The sequence below is a fragment of the Phaenicophaeus curvirostris genome, chromosome 8 (assembly GCF_032191515.1).
Source record: "Phaenicophaeus curvirostris isolate KB17595 chromosome 8, BPBGC_Pcur_1.0, whole genome shotgun sequence".
Taxonomy (NCBI): domain Eukaryota; kingdom Metazoa; phylum Chordata; class Aves; order Cuculiformes; family Cuculidae; genus Phaenicophaeus; species Phaenicophaeus curvirostris.
In genome coordinates this window covers 40715780-40739216 of record NC_091399.1, presented here as the reverse complement: position 1 = coordinate 40739216, position 23437 = coordinate 40715780, and the positions used below count along the sequence as shown (strand labels likewise).

At 46.1% G+C, this 23437-nt stretch overlaps 2 protein-coding genes across 2 annotated transcripts; one reads left to right on the top strand and one right to left on the bottom strand.

Moving 5' to 3' along the window:
* Positions 1 to 8459: 8459 nt before the first annotated feature.
* LOC138723742 (quinone oxidoreductase-like) lies at positions 8460 to 12358 on the bottom strand. The gene is made up of 6 exons (XM_069863099.1): positions 12353 to 12358; positions 11378 to 11541; positions 10551 to 10602; positions 9182 to 9331; positions 8679 to 8780; positions 8460 to 8591 (listed from the first exon to the last, which is right to left on the bottom strand). Exons 1-6 carry the CDS (start codon positions 12356 to 12358, stop codon positions 8475 to 8477), a joined length of 591 nt encoding a protein of 196 aa, XP_069719200.1. The 3' UTR covers positions 8460 to 8474.
* A 3288-nt stretch (positions 12359 to 15646) lies between these two features.
* LOC138723116 (tRNA wybutosine-synthesizing protein 3 homolog) lies at positions 15647 to 22680 on the top strand. The gene is made up of 6 exons (XM_069862005.1): positions 15647 to 15836; positions 16982 to 17062; positions 18931 to 19029; positions 19853 to 19924; positions 20205 to 20338; positions 21222 to 22680. The coding sequence occupies exons 1-6, from the start codon at positions 15663 to 15665 to the stop codon at positions 21442 to 21444; spliced, it is 783 nt and encodes a 260-aa protein (XP_069718106.1). The 5' UTR covers positions 15647 to 15662; the 3' UTR covers positions 21445 to 22680.
* Positions 22681 to 23437: the final 757 nt, after the last annotated feature.

The window sequence follows — 23437 nt, the reverse complement described above, 5'->3', positions numbered from 1 at the left end:
ATTTTCTGCAGGACTGGAATATGACACGAAGTCCTGAAGGTCAGGACATTGTGAATTTTAGCTGGGAATAGCCCAACAGGCACATGTGGGCCTAAGATTCCAAAGACAGCATAGTTCCATCACAGAGGATGGGATTTTGCCATCAACCCACCAGTACAGGCATTTAGAAGACAACTGCTGGCATTGCCACACAACTCAACATAAATGCTTGTTCCGTTTGGTGCCTCCAAGCTTGAGCCAAGTGAATACGGCCAGTGACTACACTGCACTTGGATTCCTCTCTCTGTGAAAGAGGACCAGAAGATGAAAAGCCAGGAAAACAATCCCCAGTCTCCGCAAAAAGAGGATCTTGCTTTGTAGGGTGGCAGGGTTGTAACACTTGCGAACTGACTTTTCCAACTACAGCCTTAGGCCGTGGCCCTTTTCAAAATATGGGGAGCTGCTGCTGTGCAGCTGGGTCACTGGCAGACCCTCAGCTGCACCACCTTTGGACTTGAGGCACAGCTCTGGCTTCTGTATTTTTTGATTTCAACCTCTGCTGCTGTGCTTATAAGAATAAGAAGCCACGCTGGAACCCAGCTACTGAACCAAACTTCATTGAAGTCAGTAGATGACTTGAAATCTGGATGGGGCTGTGCAGTCTAATGATAATTAATTGCATTATTTCAAGCTCACAAAACCCTGAAGCCCAGGTACAATCTTCCTCAGGTGATAACAAGGAAGGGGAAGGTCACAGTCTCTCCAAACCACACTGCATCTCTGCTTAAATAGTTGCACGTCCCCTCCAGCCTTGGCCAGCTGACCTCAATGAGACTACCAGTTGTTTGCCTCATGGACACACAGGCTACATTCACCTTTCACTTTTGTTTCAAAAGCTTCAAGCTGCTCTCTTTACTCTTTGCCTAACCTGAACTATTTCATGGCCAAACCACTGAAGATTCTTTGGCCAGATACTCCGTGAAAATTACTTTATTTTATGAATACTTTGCCCCAGGGCATGGTCAATGACCTCAAAGGCAGCCAGAGATCTAACAAGCAGACAGAAATGAGCTTACTCTGCCTGCACCCAAAGGCAGTCACGAAGCTCTGGAACACAGACAGTGGCTCGCCCAGCACTGCCCAAAGGCTACACAGGACCCTTAGGAAGTTTAACATGGCCAGGTGAAAGTCCTACACCCAGGAACGAACAACCCTGTGCTACAAACAGCACAAGCTGGAGACAGACAGGCTGGACGTAGCTCTACTGGAAAGGATCAGCCAGTCCTGGGGACACAAGCTGGATGAGGTGAGTCAGCCACAGCACCGGGCAGCGAGGACGGCCAGCAGCATCCTGAGCTGAAATAAGAGGAGCACAGCTGGCAGGAGGGAAGCGATTGTCCCCTTTCCTTGTCACCCACTAGACCCCATGTGCGTGGCTGCATCCAGGTTTGGGCCCTAGTGCACAGGAGCCGTGGATGCACTGAAGTGAGCTCAAGGAGGCCACCAGGATGGTGGAGCTGGAGCACACGCCCTGTGAGGAGAGGCTGAAGGAGGAGAGGCTGCGCAGCCGGAGCAGGGGTCAGTCTGAATGAAGCAACTTGGTCTGATGTCAGCTGACCCCATGAGCAGACCAGACAAGAGATCTTCCTTGTCTTTTGCAGAGTGAATTATTTTGTGATCCTGTGGCTCATTTGACTGCTGTACTAAGCTAGCACTATTGAACGGCTCCCAGAGTGAGGAGCAGAGGCAAACCCCACATGTGGTGGCCTCTCCACTTCAGCAAGGTCTTTGCAAGTCACAGCTCTGCAATTTCCAGTGTTTTCCCTGTAAGGTAGAGATTGGAGCTATTCCTCAATACATCTGTGAAATAAATGCCATCAGCCACGGCAGAACTGTTTCCCCAAAACTGTTCTAACAAACTATCATCCCGACTCCAAAAGTGCCTTTCACGGTAACTAGAGGGAAACAATCTTCCAAGAATAAGGTTTTAAGTATTTTGTTTGGAGTCCTATATATTTCTGCATACAAGAAACACTCTTTTTTCCAAAGGCTTTTATACAAGCAAATCTTTCTACAGGTTCCAATCTTGAGCACAACTTGGCATGGAAACGGGAGCCAAAAGGCTCTTGTTCTGCTACCGATTTGTGACACGGCCGGGAGCAAGGGACTCGGTCGGTTCTTTACCCAGAGCATCGCTCAGCATACAGGACGTGCCAAATCACGTTACAGAGACGGGGACGTGCACAGGTCCTCAGGATCTGTAATTCGTGCCGCCTCGGGGCCGTGTGGATGCTCTGAACGTTCCAGCCCGCGGCTGCGAAGCCAGACACCGAGGAGGGGCACACCTGCCGCCAGCCCCTTCACGGACGGAGGGGATACAACGAATTCTCGGGGTCTTGGCCGGCGCTTTCGTTGTGAGGGGACAGGCGGCGCATCCCCCCCGCGCTGGACGCAGCGACACGGCGGTCCCCGAGTTCCCAAGGCTCGGAGCGGCGCGGCTCTACGCGGAGCCAGCCCCCGGCTGCACCCCCACCCTCCTTCCCCCCCAGGCTCTCGCTCCGCGTCCCGACAGAACCGGGCAAGCACGGCCCGGCCCCCGCTCCACTCACCCCGTCTGCGGAGCTCCCATCGCGGCGGCTCCCAGCGGCGCTATTGGCCGCGTCCCGAGCGTCGCTAGGACACAGCGGGGAGGGGCGGGGTTGCCAGGGCCGCCCCCCAACCCCCCGGCGGCGGCCGCCTGTGACGCCGACCCCGAGCTGGCAGGAGACGCTGCAACGGGCTCTTCCCCTGCAGTACCAGCGAGCTGCCAGGGTAAAGGAAGAGAAAGGCAAGGAGAAGGGAAGGATGAAGAAGGCCTTTGGATACAATACACGCCTGTGAACTTAAAAACACAGTGGGAGATGAGAGGATGCTCGATTGTTTCAAATCATAGACTCATAGAATCACCGCGTTGGAAAAGACCCACCGGATCGTCGAGTCCAACCATTCCCGTCAATCACCAAACCATGCCCGTCAGCACCTCATCCACCCATCTTCTAAACACCTCCAGGGAAGGTGACTCAAGCCCCTCCCTGGGCAGCCTCTGCCAGTGCCCAATGACCCTTTCCGTGAAAATTTTTTCCTAATGTCCAACCTTAAACCTCCCCTGGTGCAGCTTGAGGCCATTCTGTCTCATCCTGTCCCCTGTCACTTGGGAGAAGAGGCCAGCACCCTCCTCTCTTCCTTTCAGGTAGTTGGAGAGAGCAATGAGGTCTCCCCTCAGCCTCCTCTTCTCCAGGCTAAACAAGCCCAGCTCTCTCAGCCGCTCCTCATAAGGCCTGTTCTCCAGCCCCCTCACCAGATTAGTTGCTCAAATATCCATCCACATTTCCATTCTCTCAGCACAAATGACGGGAAAGCTCCAAAGGGTGCATTTCAGTGGCCTCCAGCTTGACTCTGATACAGGAGATATCATCATCCTTCCCCGCTCCTGTTGTTCCTCTGCATCACAGCAGTTCCTCTCAAGGCTGCAGCACAACTGAACTGAGAAGGCGAGGAAGAGCAGGGCCAGCCCTCCCTTGCTGATGAACCAGCTCCAAAACATTGAAGGACTTCAGCTGTCCTTCAATGGTCCTCTGTGCCATGATCCACCCACATGGAATACTGAATTGTCTCTTGTAAAAGAAGCAACTATCAAGAACATCAACATCTTCCAGACTTTTTTATCTTCCCAACCCTGCAATTAAAGTCTCATTAATTTATTGTATCCTGCTGGAACACACCAAGGCGGCAGGAACACATGCAGGGAACCACTCGGTTACAACGGAGAGGGGATACTTTTGAAGCACCATTTATTTTGGGCACAATGATATTAACGAACCACAGCTGCAATTCCATCCCTCTGTCTTTCAGAAATACACGTACCTGCCCTTTCCAGATGCTGCCATGGCTACACATGGCACACACAGATACACAGATAACATGTGGCAAGCGCGGAACCCCAAGCCCTGCCTGTCTGTGCGAAGTTGAGCACAACAGTGAGAGCCGGTGTAGCCTCTCCCACCACTCACAGCCCCATCACAGAGAGCACCAGCATTCGCTGATTCAGACCCCTCCTCTGATTAAACTCAAAACCAGCCAACCTGACAGAATTATTCTGCCTAGTTTGTTTGTCTGCTATCCTTTTCCTCCATACTCTCCGCTCTGTGGAGGGGATGGCACGTTCTAAAAAGAGAGCTGGACCAAGGGATCTCTAGGTTGACAGACTCTGCAGATGGGTGCCCTGACAGACCAGACGCAGCTGAAGGATTAGTCAGAAATGTGACAAGCAACGTCTCCAAGAAGCTCAGCTGCAGCAGTTCCCAAGCCAAAGTGGTTCCCCCTCCAGTGACAAGAGTGTTCTGCTAACAACGAACACAGCACGGAACATCCGTGGACACTTTCAACCGTTCCCCCTGGCAGATTACAGTGAGAGCGGGTTTGCACTGAAATGCGAGGCTGGGGCTACTGGAACTAAGTTGTGGGCAAGCCCTGGCCCCCTCACCTTCAGCATGACAAGATCTCACAGCGCTGCACCTCCACCTACAGCCGCAGCCCAGGCTCATGTCTGCCACAGCACTGACAACACTGCCCTCTCATCCCTCACGCCCACCTCCTGCCCACAGTCCCAAAGAGCCACTGCATCTCCTTGTTCCTCCCTGTACCTTGTGGTCAGTGCTATGCTGTAATTTTTATTCACACTGCGTGTCCCAAAATGAAAACAACCCCTTCCATTTGTACCATACATCAGATATAGACCAAGAATTTAGATGCTCTATTGCATGTCTTCTTGGGGCCCCTCACTACAAGAAGGATGTTGCAGCTCTGGAGTGTGTCCGGAGAAGGGCAACGAAGCTGGTGAGGGGGGTGGAGAACAAGACTTACGAGGAGCAGCTGAGGGAACTGGGGTTGTTTAGCCTTGAGAAGAGGAGGCTGAGGGGAGACCTCTTCTCCCAAGTGACAGGGGACAGGACGAGAGGGAATGGCCTCAAACTCCACCAGGGGAGGTTCAGGCTGGACATCAGAAAAAAAAATTTTCACAGAAAGGGTCATTGGGCACTGGAACAGGCTGCCCAGGGAAGTGGTTGAGTCACCATCCCTGGAGGTGTTCAAAAGATGGGTGGATGAGGTGCTGAGGGGCATGGTTTAATGGTTGATGGGAATGGTTGGACTTGATGATTCTGTGGATCTTTTCCAAACTAGTGATTCTGTGATTCTGTGACACAGCTGTCTGAGTGCTGCGGATTCAATGTGCTTAGCTTTGCCGGGAGAAGCCTGCAGCGTCAGAGAAACAGAAGAACTCCTCTGACACCTTCTGGTCAGGAGCCTGTAACAAACCCTGTCCTATGAACATCAGCAAATGCATTGACAGGGAAACTGCTCTGAATTTCATCTCTGAGCATTAGCTCCAGCACAGAGGCGGCATGAAGCAAGAAAGGAGTCACTGTAAACCATAAGCCTCTCATTCCTGTAACACCCTCTGAGCAAAGGACAAATTAAAAAGAACCACAGATTTTAAAACATACCGTGTATAAAGAAAATGTGTATTTTCATACACACATCATCATATCAACCATTAACTGCTATGCTTGACCTGCTATTTAGTACCTTCACATTAAGAGATGTTTTACTTTTTCTAACAGTGCTGCCAAGCAGAATCACAGATTCCCTACCTGCCATAATTTCACCAGAAGGAACAGGAATAATCAGCATCTTTTACCTTAATAATCAGTTAAACACTACCTACCCACATCATTTACACTAGGCTAATCATTCTTAAACCTTCAAATTCAGAGCAAGTGGGAATGCAGCTCCCTACTCATGTTGGAATTTTGACCTGCAGGGAAGCCAGCATCTGGCCACTGGGACATCCACACAGCCTCCAGCTGTGACAGATGCCAAACCTGTGACACTGGCAGGCAAGGACCACGCTACTGCACTCCTACAGCCAAGTTCGCATAATCCTTCTCTTCCCCAGCAACTACTTTCAAAAGCACTTACTAAAATATTAGTTTGAAATACTTAACTCCAGAAACACTCCCATCTTTATCCCTGGCAAAAGCATCCATTTGATGCAATGGCTATAAGGTTTGTATGAACAAGGAACAGTTAAATGACTCCGTATAATAGCAGAAGGACCTCACATTTACATTTGCACAGAAGAAACAGCACTGTGATCTGCCTGCTATAGAAGACGGAGCTCAAGTAGTTTACCAAACCAATTACACACATCTTGAAAGAAATGAGGACTTAACTCAGTCACCCAGCATATTCCTTTAGACCTATGTTTAATAGCTATAATATCTTAGTATTATCCCCCCCCATCAGAAATTCAAACACTTTCTTAATTCCTGCTGGGAAAAATAGGTAGAGCTTTTTAGAGGTGCGTATATTTATGCTATGTTAGAAAATTTACTCACCTGTAAGTTTAAATTATCACTTGAGTAGCAATCCCAAACATGGCATTAAAAGAGACGCTTTCATACCTGAAAAAGGCTGATATTGCAAGTCTGAATCGGTGACTTGGAGCGCTCTCCTCTCTACTGAGAGGTTAATGCAAAACACCAGAGATGCACTTCCACAGGGACAAGCTTGGTGCTGGACAATGTCTTCCTTACATGACTTAACTTCCATTAGAAGAACATTCCTTTCCTCTTTGACACTGAGACCTTGCTCTTTCACCACCAATACTAACTGAATTAGTTCCGTAAGCCTCCCTGTAAAATACTCTTCTCTCACCTTAATATTTTAACAGGGGATGACAAACCTAGGGGAGAAATCCAGACATTTCAAAAGATTTTGCCAATTATTTTCTTAGTTGGGATTAAGCAAAACATCAGTAGAAATTAATGCCGTCTCAGAAAAAAAAAATAAAATCACAGCTTCAAAGAAGGTAGTGCAATGCCTGAGGAAACTACACTTGGATTGAGAGAACATGTGCTGATTTGTGATAGTATGACAGTAAACAAATCTAAACCAAACGTTAAAAAACAAGTTTCGCAGACAAAAATGCCTCTATATTGAAATTTATGGTCAGTAAGGACTCACTTTTCCTCAGAGGAACAGAAGTTCTCCTTGAAGTTGAGAAAACTCATCTGCAAGTGATGACTTCATGACTCATTAGAGAATTGGATCATTAAAAGGAAGTGCCTGTAATACCAAACATTTTGAGTGTAAAAACTGTCAACACAAAGAAATTGTTCTTCCTTAACTGCATTGTATTTGGATATGGACAACAATGTATCCACATTCATTTATGAACTAACACAATTCTCAGCACCAATGAAAGCTGTTCAGCCTTTCTCTTCTCCTCACTTTAGCCACAGATTCAGGTGACTTTAAATTTAATAAAGTTTGCAGGAAGAATTTAAATCCTCGCTACCCAGCTACTTACCATCAAGGAATTAGCTGTTTCTCCCAATATCATCAGCTACAGAGTAGCAAATACAATAACAGCAAGTAACTTCAGAGTTACAGTCCCTCTGAATTATCTGTGACATTTGCAATTCAGATACTAAGTCAAACGTAGCAAAACAAAAATGCCTCTGCGTCCTAGTAGTTCTCATTTGACAGATTCTTTGGCCATGAGCTCAAAAGTGAATTGTTTTGACAGTAAAAGCTTTTATTCCAAGTAAATTATGTGACAAAAATGGAATAAGACTAATTACGGTTAAAAAATTAACGAAGTCCTAGTTATATCTGTATAGCTAGTTCTAGACATATGTGTATCTGTTAAAAATCATTTTGCACTGCCCACAGCAGCTTCATTGTAACTTCTCAGAGAGCAAGAGATCCAATCCTGCCTGAGGTATTCGCTTCCCTTGTACCACAAGGCCACATCACCAGAGAAAATTTATTATTTCCACATCAGCCAAAAGAGCTACAAAAATTACTTTAAAGTATACACAACTCTGCTTATTACAAAAAGAAAACCGATCGGTAATTGATTGATATAATTAATGTAAATCAGCATTTGCTGTTACTGCTAAACCTGATTAGAAGTAAGTTTTATACCATACATCCAATTAATCATGTAAGCAAAGATGCAGTTAGAACAGCTACAAAATAAATGGGAAAAGGCTTCACAGAAGGAGCACCATCTTTCCTCGTGCACCACTGCCATGAATAATGTCTTCATGAGCCTTAGCTACTTGCTCCAGTGGATATTCTGGGCCCACAATTGGGTTCAGCCAGCCAGCTTCTATGCCATCAAGAAGTGCCGCTGCACATTCATGCATCTCCTCCGGCATGTAATAAAGACAGCATTTACCACCGCAGGGCCTTTACATTCTAGAAATGTATTTACTGTTTATGCAAAAGTTAAACCAAATTTCACAACCCAAAAATATTTTATGATGTTCTGAGATTAGATAAAAATGTAAAGGAATGAACCAACAAGTTATTTACGGTGAAATGATCCCTACAATAGGTTTTAACTGAAAACAGAGAAGTGTTGGAATATGCCAACAAAACATGCTTTAAAATGAAAATGTTCCTGCCTCAGTTGCAAGAAACAGACTGACTCCAATTATACTAGATTCCTTAGTCATCGTGTCTCTGGGATTTATCTCGATGGGACCTCTACAGCCCACAACCTGTTACAAATAAGTTACGATCGAGTTCCATTCGTAACTATTCAACTGCGGTGTTACGTGCACAAAGTAAGTGACAAAACCACTTACCATCACCCTTCCTCCACAGGACAGCAATTGTAAGTCAGCAGCAAGATTGATGTTAGAGAGCATTTCTATTATTATATCAACTCCTTCCATCTTTGTGTATTCCTATACAGGATATAATACCTTATTATCAGTCCAATTAGTGCTTGGGTACTACCGTTTATTTCATATCCTATAAATAACACACATTTTACAGTTTATTGATTACATTTTAAATACAGCCTTTGTACTAAGACTGACAGGTAATAAATTTAATTTTAGAGTATTTTGATCTGATGAATTGTAATATGCTACCATATTGGAAATTGCTGGAATGCAAGAGTTTCTAAATTCCATCGCCAGTGAAGAAAGCTCAGCTCTTCTAGCCTGGGAAAGTTTTATCTTGTGTAGAAATGACAAAGACAGTACGCTATTGCTCCCACATAAATCTACTTAAAAAAAAACTTCTGCAAATGACTGCTCATTCTGTTAGTAACAAGAATCACCTAGCCCTGATACATGCTTACCTTAATTTTATCAATGTAATTTGCTTCTCTGTGATTAAATACTTGGTGAGCACCATTTCTCAGGACTATGTTCATGCCCTCCTCAGTTCCTGCTGTACCCAAAACCTTTAAACCACAAGCTCTGGCAATCTGACATGTCGCTATTCCAACCTGAGGGGATGAAGGGGGAGGGAAGAAAAGGAAAAAAAAAAAAAAAACACAAAAAGGAAAAATTAAGTAATTAAGTCTTTTTTCTCTTTCTTTCTTAGCATCGATTTCATATATTTCACCTGCAAATTGGAACTTACCAATTTAAAAAGTTAGCCTGGAAACATTTTTTTAGCCATAAGTTATTTGCACCTTAGAATCAGTCTAATAAAGAAAAGATATTTACAGAGATGTGGTAAAACTTTGTGGGGTTTTTGAAGAGATATCAGCATTTAATATAAATCCACGTAGAATGCAGTCTGTTTGTTAAAGCTGGGCCATAGATACTTGATACAAAGCCAAGGAAATTCTTGCCTTCACAGAATCATCTGCTATTGATACCAGCACTACATACTGCAAAGAAAACCTGCAAGCAGAAATTTTGTTAACATTATGAACCTTGCACAACCAGATAAATTGTTCCTTTAGAAACCAAATTCTCTGGGTCTCGTACCAGCTCTGCACTCCAGAGGACGTCTGGAGGTGTTGGATGCCTCCACAAAAACCTGGTGCTGGAGCCAATGGTCATCCAGGCACAGCAATGCCATCTCTTGGCATTGCTCTGTGTCATGGCAACAGCATGGGAGACCAAGATGGGGGAACACAGACACTGCCTGCCCAGGATTCAGTCCCAGCTGGTCAGCTCCCGGAGGCTACCGATTCAGCAGCTCCCACAGCAGCCACAGTTACAGGATATGTTCCGAAACGCATGCTCCAAGGATGGTGACTCAACCACCTCCCTGGGCAGCCTGTTCCCGTGCCCAATGACCCTTTCCACGAAAAATTTTTTTCTGACGTCCAGCCTGAACCTCCCCTGGTGGAGCTTGAGGCCACAGCCCCTTGTCCCGTCCCCTGTCACTTGGGAGGCCAGCTCCCTCCTCTCCACAACCTCTTTTCAGGTAGTTACAGAGGTCTCCCCTCAGCCTTCTCTTCTCCAAGCTAAACGACCCCAGTTCCCTCAGCTGCTCCTCGTAAGGCTTGTTCTCCAGCCCCTTCATCATCTTTGTCGCCCTTCTCTGGACACGCTCCAGAAAAAAAAAGCATCTAAATCATCTGAAACAGAAACCTAATTTTGTTAATCCACTAATTGATATAAATGTGACCATAAATCATACCACAGACAAAAGCAGATGCAAAGACAGAAAGCAGCATTTCTTATAAGCTGCCTTCTCCAAATACTTACCCCCCCACTGGCTCCATGCACTAGCACGCTCTCTCCTGCTTTGGCATGCCCTCTGAGTGGAAAACAGAAAATATAGGCATGAAGATTGCAGTACACAGCCGTTACGCGTCAGATTGTATAAACCAACGTCAAATCTCATCTTTCACACAGTATGATTTCCAATTCATGTTATGGCTAAACAGGTACAATCAGCTGGAGGCAAAATAAACTATATCACTTATAAATTTACGTACTGCACAGTTATGTTGTGCACCTAGCAGCAAGTCATGGTCTGGTACTGAACTTAAAGATTTTCACCTGTTACAGAACATAAAAGTAAACCATGCTGGTTCTAACAATTTGTTCCATCAAACTAAACCAGATGTCCAGACCTAAGCTCTCACCTAGCTGACATGAAGCCTGGCTTTAACTCATTACCCTGCCCTATGGCACAGACAGGGCTGTACATGAAGCCTCTCTGGCACAGAGGCTCAGGAAGAAGAGAAATTAGAAGAAGAAATTAGAAGAAATTAGAACTATTCCTGTTCTTCACTGGCTGAAGTAACAATTAGCACTGAGAGAGAGTTATACATTTTATTACAAGAATCTTACCGGAGAAGCCTTTCCAGGCCTGTTCTCTTGAGAAGAAATGTGTAACAGGAGAACACAGTTGCTAGCTTCTAGGTGACAATGATATGACAATGCCATCAGCATAACAAATTTAACTTAAGAGTTTTAAACATTTCCACTCATTGATCTCCTCTCCTTTTAGAGGACAATGAAAAAGCGGGCTTCAATTTTTTAAATATTCATAAGCAAAATGGATAAACTTAGATTTGACACCTTACTTTTGGAAAAGAGCACGATAAGCAGTGAAGTAGGGTATTGCAACTGCTGCTCCTTGTTTAAAGTCCAGTTTATCCGACAAAGGAAACACTTTATTAGCTGCAGCAACTGCATAATCTGCATATCCTCCAGAGATCGTACCAATGGTAAAAATCCTGTCACCTTTCTAGAAAGGAGGGAAAAAAAATAGAGACATTAATCATCTCGCTTATATTTTCTTTAATATAGTTTAAGAACCAGTTCACAGATGTTTAGCTGATTTCTAACAGCTCTCCTATTAAAACTAACCGATTATATTTGTCACAGAGAGGATTTTTATAATGCTAATACATACAATCCATGCAATACAAACCATATCATTTCATACACCTAAAGTGTCATAATTAGAACCCCGGCTCTAGAGGGTAACACACAAACCTACTGTCTCATTAATATTGACCTTAATGAACCTGAACACTAGAGAATTCCAAACACAGATTCCAAATGCAAAACCTAAAAAGTTTTCACAAACACAAAATAAACATTTCTCAATTATTTTTGCTTAAACGTGGAAAAGAGATATTCTCTTAATAAACCTTACAACACCTCAATATTGCCACTGTTCTGCAGAAGGGCCGGCTCAAGCCAAAATCCCACAGGCGATGTGGACATGCACAGCGGGCAGCACGTCACCTATGTATGCCCAGCGCCGTGGCACAACACCAGCTGTGGGGCCAAGACAGCACCCAGCCTGGCCCTTGGCCACTGGCAGAGCAATGCCAGGGCCCACAGAAGGCACAGATACACAGCTCTGAGTCTTCTGCTGCCAGCATGGTGACCTCCATAAACATCCAGCATGTGGATGGGGTGGGTCCGGTCTGCGGACACCGGGTAGTAACTGCTGCAGGGTAGTGCAATGGTTTCCCAAGCAGCTCGAGCATGCAAATGCACGAGCTTGGCCACTCGGCATTTTTGGGATGTCTGTCTGGGGCACACACACGCATTGCATCAGCTCTCACTCTGGACTGTCAGGGTGACCCCACTGTGTGCTGCCACTAGCTGGCAAAGGTGAAAAAAGCCAGCAAAGCAATAGAAACAGGATTAGCAGCAGAGCAACCACACAAAGATGAACCCATAAACAATCATGAATTAAAACTCAATGTATTTTCTACACCTACCTTGAATGCAGTAACATGTTCTCCAACCCCTTCAATTACACCAGCCACATCTGAGCCTGGAGTGTAGGGTAAAGTTGGTTTTCTAGCATAAGTCCCAGAACGAATATACTGATCAAAAACTACATATTCAAGATGAAAAGTTTTGGTTTGTATTCTTCATTCTGTTCTGAGTAGCCTATTATCATTCAATGCCATTATTTCTGTTCACAGAACTCATATATACCTGATTTTCTTTTGGAACAGGAATTACGACGTCTGACTGGATTTTAAGCACTTCAGGGCCACCAAATTCAAAAACTCTGACAGCTCTCATCAGATTTCTTGTGGCTGCCATAGTTATCAGAATATCTGCAGGGAAAAAAAATATGGTATTGCCATCATAATTTATTTTGCATTTTCAAAATAAAGAAATCAAACAACCACCTGCCAAGCAACAGATTAAACAGAGCTTCACTCTTTATTTAAACTGGGGGAAGGAGAGTTGGTTTGGGCTTTTTTCCCAAAACTTGCAAAACGCAGAACATTTACCCCACCACTTGCAGGGCTTTATGGGTATTAAGAGAACCACATGCAAATAATTTTCCCATAGAAATGTTTCTACAGCAGCTCCTGTGAACAGGAGCTGTCACATCTGTACAGATATACAGCACTTTGGGGGGAAAACTGCTACAATTTACTGCTACACTCTGGCAAAAAAAAAGCCTGCTACACACAGGCCAACAGGGTTGTCTAACCAAGTGACATTCCAGTCACCGCTCCTGCAGGCTGTCAAACCTCCAGGTAAAAAAGGCAAAAAAAGTCTATTAATCAGCTATCACAAACAAAGGTACCCCTAGAACATTAAAACAAGCCAGGAAAGACTGAAATGCAGACATTTAAGATTCCAGTCCTTAATTCCACAACTGCATCTGTATGTGACAGCCCTGTGCTGCAGCTCACAGCTCACAGGCACTGCTGGACACAAGGAAAGCTTATCAACACAGGGAGGTGCAACTGCTCCAACCACACTCATTCCTGATGGGCTCCAACAAACCACCATGAGCACGGTACTCCCACCACAGGACAGTTACACACAGGTCTGTCAGGAAGCTGATCCACTCAGAGAGAAGCACTTTACTTGTGACCTAGCAAAAAATCACGGAACAGCAGAGGCACATAGGAACCTTATAGGTATCAGGAGATCCCACTGCTGGCCAGCTCCAGTTATGGAACTTCAGGGCTGCAGACAGAGGCAGGCTTTTCCCAAAGCTGATTACAGCTTTCACAAGGACCTGACTTCAACATTATTTTTTTCCTAACTCTAGTCTGTAAGAAGCCTGCGTAGTTTTGGTTGTCTGTTCAAGCCAGAAAGAGCACTGGTCACAGGGATGTACACTACTAAGATTTCCCTTAGGACGTGGCAAAAATCCACTCTGCCAAGCAATTTCTGCAGTACAGGTCACTTTTATATGTTGTGATAACAAACCAAAAAGCAGCTTCTATTCTGCTCAGAAAAAAAATGGACCCATAAGTTTTAATAAACTATTCTGCAGCCCGGTGATGAACCTAGTATGAGGCCACCTTCAGAGGACTGGAAGCAGCCCGCTACTGGCTGGAGTGGCTGCAGGCAGGCAGACATCATCCCAGTGGCTCCAAGCACCTGGGGAACCCCAGACTCATCGGCACAAACCAGTTGCGGAATGGGGCAGGGCCCAGGGCCTGAGAGTGGGGGAAGCAGGGAAAGCAGCAGCAGCACAGCCCGTACAGAGAGCTCTGCCCCTCGGGATCATAACATCATAGAATGGTCTGCTTTGGAACAGACTTTAAATACCATCCAGTTCCAACTCCCCTGCCATGGCGGGGAACTCCTTCCACCAGATCAGGCTGCTCAAGGCCCTGTCCAACGTGGCCTTGAACGCTTCCAGGGATGGGGCATCCACAGCTTCCCTGGGCAACCTGTGCCAGTGCCTCACCATCCTCATTGGGAAGAATGTCTTCCTAATGTCTAGTCTACATCTTCTCTACTTCAATTTAAAGACATTTCCCCTCATCCTGTCGCTACATGCCTTTGTAAAATGTCCCTCTCCAACTTTCTTGTACACCCCCTTCAGGTACAGGAAGGTCGCTATAAGGTCTACCTGGAGCCTTCTCTTCTCCAGGCTGAACAACCCCAATTCTCTCAGCCTGTCCTTGTACGGGAGGTGCTCCAGCCCTCTGATCATCGTTGTAGCCCTCTTCTAGACCTGTTCCAACAGCTCCACATCCTTCTTACGTTTGGGATTCCAGAACCGGACATAATGCACCAGGAGGGGTCTCACATGAGACAGGAATAGAGGGGCAGAATCTCCTCCTTCGCCCTGCTGGCCAAGCTTCTTCTGATGCAGCCCGGGGCACGGTTGGCCTTCCGGGCTGCGAGCGCACATCGCCGGCTCGTGTCGAGCTTCTCACAGACCAGCACAGCGAGTCCTTCTCTGCAGGGCAGCCCTCAGTCACATCATCCCTCATCCGCAGATCGCCCCGACTCGCGGTAGGGGTGGAACTCGGCCTCCCCGCGCCCCGAGGACACGGCGGGAGTCGGGGCCTCCCTCGCCTCAGAGCAGCCACCGGCAGCCGGGCCCACGGCGGGCGGGAAGGTGGCCCCGTCCTCCGTGGGAAGCAGAGGCGGGGCCGGATGAGAGGGGCCCGACCCGGCTCCCGGGACGCTCGACGGGGAAACGCGGCGCGGAGCCGCTCCGCAACGAAACAACAACCCGGGCACAGCGCGACCTCCGCCGCCAGGCCTCGCCCCCGAGTACGGCCCTCAGGGAGACCCCGCCCCGCCGCGCCCATCACCGCCAGGCCCCGCCCCGCCCGCCGCCGCCGCCGGAGCCCCGGGCCCCCCTCCCGCCGGCAGGGCCGGCCCGAGCCGGAGCCCCGCGGCCGTGTCCGCCTGGGCCTGCGGAGCCGGGCCCCGAGCTCGGGGACAGCCGGCACGGGCAGCCCCGCGCGCGCCGCCTACCTCCGCGGCGCTACTGCCCGCGGCGCGAAGCGGGCCCGGGCCGGCGAGGGGGGCGGTGACGGGATCCCCGCGCCCCGCCCCGCGCCCCGCCCCGCGGCCGCCCCCGCGAAGGTTTGTCCCGCGCAGGCTGCCGTCGGCCGGGCCCGGCCCCTCATGGCGGCCTTCGCGCGGCGGAAGGCGCAGCGGCTGGCGCGGGCGGACGGCAGCAGGAAGGGCCGCCTGGACGAGCGCGCCGCCCCCGTGCTGCGGCTGCTCAACGCCCGGGACCCGTTCTGCACCGCCAGCTCCTGCTCGGGCCGCCTCGTCCTGCTGCAGGGCGGCGCCGCCGTGAGTCCCGCCGCGACGGGCTGGGGGTGCCGGGGGTCCCGGGGTCCTGCTGGGTGTCTCTGCTCCAGGTTCTCATATTAATTGCTGAGACTTAAATCCTTCCAGTGCGAGACCGTGCTCTCAACGCTTTATCTGACTGAGAATAGAATCACAGAATAGTCTGGGTTGGAAGGGACCTTAAAGATCATCTTGTTCCAACCCCCCTGCCATGGGCAGGGACGCCTCCCACTAGATCAGGCCCATCCAACCTGGCCTGGAACACCTCCAGGGACGGGGCAGCCACAGCTTCCCTGGGCAGCCTGTGCCAGTGCCTCACCATCCTCATTGGGAAGAAATTTCTCCTTATGTCTAGCCTAAATCTGCCTCTCTCCAGTTTATATCCACTGCAGCTAGTCCTGTCACCACAAACTTTTGTGAACAGTCCCACTCCAGCTTTCTTGTAGCTCCTTTCAGGTACCGTAAGGTCGCTAGAAGGTCTTTTCAGAGCCTTCTCCTAGGCTGAACAACAACAAGTCTCTCAGGCTGTCCTCATAGCAGAGGTGCTCCAGCCCTCTGATCATGTTTGTAGCCCTCTTCTGGACCCGTTCCAACAGCTCCATAGTCTTCTTATGTTGAGGATTCTGAAACTGGACACAATACTCCAGGTGGGGTCTCACGAGAGAGGAATAGAGGGGCAGAATCACTTCACTCGCCCTGCTGGCCACGCTTCTTTTGATGCAGCCCAGGACACGGTTGGCCTTCTGGGCTGTGAGTGCACATTGCTGGCTTATGTCGAGCTTCTCATCAACCAGCACCCCCAGGTCCTTCTCTGCAGGGCTGCTCTCAATCACGTTGTCCTCCATCCTGTATTGAAACTGGAGATAACCCTGACCCAGGTGTAGGACCTTGGCCTTGTTGAACCTGATGAGGTTTCCCCAGGCCTATTTCTCCAGCCTGTCCAGGTCCCTCTGGATTACATTCCGTTCTTCCATGAGGAGCATGGATAAATCCGTTTTAAACTACTCCTATATGAATATATTTTCGTACCTTGAGAAAACACGCTTTTTTAAAAGCAACATTATTTATGATGAAGGACTCTTTTCTTTACACAAAATCAAAGATCATGTATCTGTAGTGCCACTTTAATTCTTTCTCTCTGTCTCCAGGATGTAAACAGGTCTGAGATCCAGAAGAAAATCTGCACCTGGCTCATGGTAACACATGAAATGTGTAACAAAGACGATGTGGTAAGAGGACATTATGGTACAACTTCTGTATTTATGTAATGCAGGATTCCTAATGTCATGGAAAAAATGGCATGTAAATGGAAAGAAATGTTCAGGTGGTTTTATGACTGTTACTGAGATGAATCAGCACTCTAATTTAAAAATAAACTGTCCTTTAGTTGCTCTACTTAACAGATTCTGAAGACCTGTTTTTAGGAGAATGCTTTTAAGCTTAAGACCAAGTTCGCTGCGTAGTTGTAAATGCAGCCAATATGAAATGTGACTGATTTTGTATGGTCAGAAGTCACATAATCCCCACGTCTCAATAGCTTCTCAAGAAGTCAGGAATAGGTGTTGCTTCTGTCACAGAACACTGACTTTCAGAAAATGATTTCTGAAAATCTCGGATGAAGTGAGTCTTGGTTTTGCAAAGCTGTGGCTCTGTTCAAAATGAAAGCTGTCCTGTCCAGAAGTGAAATAAGCTCAGTTTCTGTCGAATGCTTGCTGGTCTTTGGGCAGTGGCATAAGAGTCATTAGCAGGTGCCACAGGGTGAAATACAAAAAATGTATTCCTCACTGACACCACAGTGACAATTGCTGTATCAAACCACGCATTTCACTGGTGGAAGTTCTGTATCAGGCAGCATTGAGATGATGCTTTCTGGAAAAGCAGCGTTCCAGAGACATAGGAATTACTAACTTAGCTGTTCAGAAAGACCGGCTTCCAACTTAAAATAAGAACATTTACAGAGGAGATTCTACACAAACACATTTAAGTAGTTTTCAATTTTTGAAGGAAAGTGGAGAGTGCTACTTCAGCAGTTTTCTTTTATGCCATCATGTCTTAAAAAAGCATATGAATCTGATTATTTTATTGAATATTTTCATTTTACAAGAAAGATGAGGAGGGCTGGACAAGACAGCAAAGGAAAGGGTAACAGCTGACATCTCTCCAGTTAACGCAGCACATTTCTTAGTGCTGTAAATTGAGCAAGTGAAGGCAAACGGGGGGGAATGGTGCTTATGGTTAAATAATCATAAAATGAAATAAGTCATATAACTGCCTCAGAGCAACTTTCCTGAATGGAAAAAAGTACTATCAGCCCTTAGAGCCACTCTGCAAAAAAGATAGCATAGAAGAGTAGGGAAATTGTACTGATAAGCCCTGTGGAATATCATACAGCTTTCTCCACGCTTGCAAATCCAGGAAAAATTGCCATTAGTGTCTCAGTCTTCTGGCACAGCTCAGGGGGTCTGAAGGTGATGTCTTGCATTTTACAATTATGAAGTTCCTTCCCTCTTTTTTTTCTTTCCTTGTCTTGTGTATTTATGCATCTAATTTCAACTTTGACTTTTTTACCTTTGTAGGTGTTATTCTTTAAACTAGGATTCAAACGTGATCAAGTCTGTTAGGCCACAAATTTAATCTGCTGAACCTGAGAAGAGTTTCTAAAGTTGAGGAATGTGCTTCAGAAGTAAATGTCTTTTATTTTAAAGAACAGCTTTAAGTAACTGAATAGTTGTGCTTGGGTTTCACATGGTTGCAGCAACACAGCCCTCAGTCTGTGCTGTCTGACTGAATCTATTTGTTTGCATGTAGGAAGACACAAACAGAGAAGCGTACATCTTTAAAGTCTCTCTTGCTATGAATTGCTATCAAACCTCAAGCTTAGCAAACTGAATCATGGAAATCCATGAGATTTCTGTGTATTACAAGCAATGAAAAATTAAAAGCAGCTGAACGTGATTCCTTGGAGTTCATGGGCTGCATTTTAATGCTTGTTTCACACATGGACTAGGTACTTTTTTTCTTTCTTTTTGTTTTTGTTTTTTCTTTCTTTTGTAGCCCATCTCCAGTGTTAATATAAATATTTTGGTGTTTTTTCCAGATGGCAGCACTTGAGAAAGCTACTGGTGATGTTGTGCTCAAGTTTGAACCATTTGTTCTTCACGTGCAGTGTCAAGAGATGCAGGATGCACAGCTTCTGGTAAAATTACATTGAGTAACAGTATCACAATATTGTTCTCTTATATTCTGTGCTGCAAAGGAAAAAGTGTTGGCTCCTGAGCAAGCTCTAGCACTTTAGAATAGTCCCAGATGTGCTATATGTTTAATAACCAAGGTATTAAAGGTAAGCTAATGAAGAAAACACAGCTTTAAAGTGAGTAGAGATTTTGCTTTCCATTTTAAAATCAAAATTACTCAACTGCAGCTTGGTTTGCAAGCTGAAGCAGATTGCCTGCTAAAAAGCTTTTCCAGCGATCTCAGGTTGCTTTCATGGGCTGAAAGTGACGGTGTTTGTAGACAGCATTTTGCTGCCAGCCAGGCCATTTGGCTCCTGTGTTGCAGCTCATTGAATAGTACCTTTGCCTTCTGCTTTTCTAGCCTGACTCCAGAGAGTAATGCATGATGCGTTTGTTCCTTCATTGATCTAGAAGAGAGCTGATTAGCTGCTTTTATAGCATTGCTGCCCTTCTAGCTGTACAAGAGTAGCATGACTGAGTGCATGGCTACCAGATAATGCAGTGCCGTGCCCAGAGAGATGGTCATGTCCCATCTGCAGTGACGGGTTTAGATTGGACAGTCAGGATTGACTGGAGCTCTCTTAAAACTGCCCACTATTTGTGACACTACATGGGTTTGATCTTAAAAACATTTTACTGTAACTATTTTCTTGTATTAATCTGGGGAGATGGTTTGGAATAAGTTTTTTGCAAAACTGAGACTGAGCTGCATTGCAACCTACTGGGAATTATTCCTTGCTGTGAAAGTGTGTGAGACTTGTTTAAGGTATCTTTTTTTTTCCTCAGCATTCAGTGGCTGTTGATTCTGGGTTCAGGAACTCTGGTATTACAGTTGGCAGAGGAGGAAAAATTATGATGGTAAGGACTTTTCTACTGACCTGTAAGGAATATAACAGAATCCCATCATTACTTGTAGCCTCAGTTTTTTTACAAGCCAAGATCTGTGCTGTAACGTGATTGACTGCTTTCACAGGCCATGCTGTAGCACTGCAAATTCTTTCTGCCTCATTTAACAGCAAACTAACCAATTGTGTGGGAGAGTGGTTTTTTTCCTTTAGTAAATTCCCCATAATATTCAAACAACCTTAATAAAATAAAAAACTTTATTCTAGAGAAATCCTTCTCTGTGTGTTTTTAGGCTGTCCGGAGCACTCATTGCTTAGAAGTTCCATTGAGACACAAGGGGAAACTGATGGTCTCTGAAGAATATATTGAATTTCTGATACATGTAGCTAATCAGAAAATGGAAGAAAACATAAGGAGGATTGGCAGGTTTGTTGGATTCCACTAGTCCTGTTCATTACATCTAAATCTGAAAGTGAAAAATGCACAGGAGAGATTGTTTAAATAAAAAAAAAAAAAACAAAACACAAACTAGACAGCTCTTACAAAGTCTAAAATACAATTTCAATTAATTGTTTGAGCTCCAAAGGCTATAAAGTATTTAAGGAAAAACCTGTAAGCGACATGAGTTTGCAGACTTTGTTATTAAGTGTGGTTTGAGTTTCTTTTCTCATGTTAACAGCATTTGTTATTCTAACACAGTGGCCATCTCAGCAGAATTCAGGTGGCAATACATGCTTTAAACCACTAAATGCTTTGCATAGTTTGCAAAACTGAGGATTTTTGAGGGTGGTGGAGAGTTACACACAGTACAATTGTGTCCAGCTGAGGAAGAGAACAGGCAGAAGTGCCAGAGTGCGAGGGACACAGATACTGGTGAGGCACCTATGTATACGTAACCAGAGGAGTTTCTTTTTATATGTCCACTGGGAATCTCTGTAGTGGTTAAAGTTAGCAGTGACTGCTCATAGCAGCAGTCCATCTGATTGCTAATGCTGTCAGTCATTAAACATTTAACCTGATACCGTTTCTAGTTTCTGTAAGGTTAACAGGGTCTTCATGGCACTTGAGTGCCTCCACCACTTGATTGCTAACATCCAGGCATTACAGAGTGGAGTAGCAGGACACGCACAAGGACACGCCCTGGTATTTCTGATTATCCTTCCAGTGTTGGCTAGAACATCTCAATGTCAGTAGCAATTTTCTTCTCTTGGCACATTTTGGTGATATTACAAAAGCATTTGTTTGTTCAGTTTTGCAGATCCTGAGCAAACCTACAAAAATAATACTGACATAATTTGTTTCTTTCTAGATTCTACAGAAGCTTAGAGTCAGCTTTGCAAACTGCCGCTGGTGCAAATGACTTGCATTCTGAGGGGATGGAGAGGAGTCGCTCTGTGTATGTTCGTAGAAGGAAGAGGAAGACAGTTCACAGACAAAGAGTATGCCCCTCTCCCAAGGATCAGCATGAAGAGCTGGAGCCTGAGGATGATATAGAAAACAGTCTTGATATTTTTGCTGATATCATGATCTAGACTAAAGCAAACTGAATAACAATTGTAATGCTCTTTGTAAGAGACAGAAATACTGCTCTGTTCTAAGCAGTAACACTCCCATGGATGTTTACCAGAAAAAAGGTAATTAAACAGAATTGTGCACAGGTTCAATGCCAGAGAACAAAACCTTAGAAGGTTCTGGGTGTTGTTTTTTTTAAAAGCCCTGTCTTTTACTCTGTCTGCTAGTTATCACAGAAATGACTGGTTTGGTACAGCCTTTGGCTATGTCCTCAGTGGTGGCGTTTTGTGTCCATATGCTGAGTTTAGGCCTTCTGATTTTCACCGACCAGAGAAACTCTAAAAGCCTAGTTGTTATCGCTGAAGGTTTTTAATCCAGGAGCTTTGCCAGCAGTACAGATGCCCGTCTCAGAACAGGACAAAGCTACGTGTCAGCCAGCTGAAGGACAGTTGCTGGTGTGGAGATAAGAACAGAAAACTAGAAGTTGGGTCCTGCTCTGTGCCAGCTTCAGCCACTGTGTCCTGGATCCTTTCTGGCCGTTGCACTGGGCAGCAATGTTGATGTTGTTTTCCTGCACTTTGCTGTGTTTCAGGCTCCAGCCCCCTGTGTGTTGCCATGTTCTGCTTCCCTTGGCCAGTGGCCGTTAAGTGTTATTTTCCTTTGAGTCTTGTAGCCAGCTCCATACATTGATTTTGCTCCCTTACATCTCATTCCATGTGGCTGGTGCCCAGCCTCCGTTCTAGCTGTCGGGCATAAGGTCATCCGAAGTGTACCCTAACAGGCTTTCTTCCCAGGCTGTGAAGCATCGGCACTCAACAACTGTTAAACACAAACCAGTGCAATAATGTGCACATTCCTGTATTGCACCCCTGGAAAATTCACTCCTTACTCCAGGTGTATTTTGCAGAACAATGGTGAATTTGTGAACATTTGCAGCAATGGATCCTGAGCCTGCCCTGCTTTTTATGCCCCTAGTAATACACTAACACTGCAAAACAAGGCCCTGACTGAAGGAAAATGGTTTATTTGGTGCGGTAGCTCCAAGTTCACAGAGCAGGGAGTTGTCATTGTTTCCATTACGTAAACTTGTGTCTTGGGGATGTTTTAATTCCACCGTAAAAAAAAAAAAAAGTGACATACAAAGTGGCAGCTAAAGGGAAAAGTAGTTGGGGTTTTAAATAGATTCTGGAAGACCTGTTGGGCTGTGTTTCCAGCAGCATGCATGCCAGAAAAAATAAACTTGAGCCTTTTGTGTTGCTTGTGGTGTTTCTAATGTACAGCCTGAGCAGTTCGGTGCACGTGCTTTCACTCTGTTTCTGGTGGCTCGAAGGATCTCAGCAGAAGTGTGGCAAGGTGATCAGGACAACGCGGTTCCATCCATGCAAGAAGATTGTGGTTGTGTCAAGTGAGGTACTTGGAGGCTGATGCTGCCCTTGGCTGCTGGCTGCAAGCACAAATTGGACAAACAACAGAAAAAGTAGTCGCTACAATTTTCCTCTTGTGGAGGGGGTGAGGCACTAGTGATAAGTTTTTGAAGATGAAAGAAAATCAGCTTGTGAGGTGAATGTGTACATAAGATCTTGAAATATTGCAAGAAGCCTTCGTATCTGGGTGGACTAATCCTTGTTTAATTCTGACTGAACCAGGGGGAGACCATTTCTAATGCTGAGGAGCTGCTTGCTGGGAGGCTTGCAGCAAGTGCTGAGTCCTGGTGGGCTTGGAATGGGCAGAGAGAATCTGCCACCACAGGGACAAGTGAACCTGGGATCCCACAGCCTGTGCAACAGCAGGACCACGGGTGGGAGCAGCCGAGGGTCCCCACAGCAGCTGGAGTCAGCAGCCTCTCAAGGCCTGGGGATGTGGCTCTGCCACACGTTATCGGGGTGTGTGTGGATTGCAGAGGGTTTGCTTGGAGCAGCCAGAACAACCTTCTACCTCCAAAGCGATGCTGGCAAGGTCTGGCTCTGATCTGTTGGCAATCCTGCAAGGGATTGCAGATGTCATTAATGAACG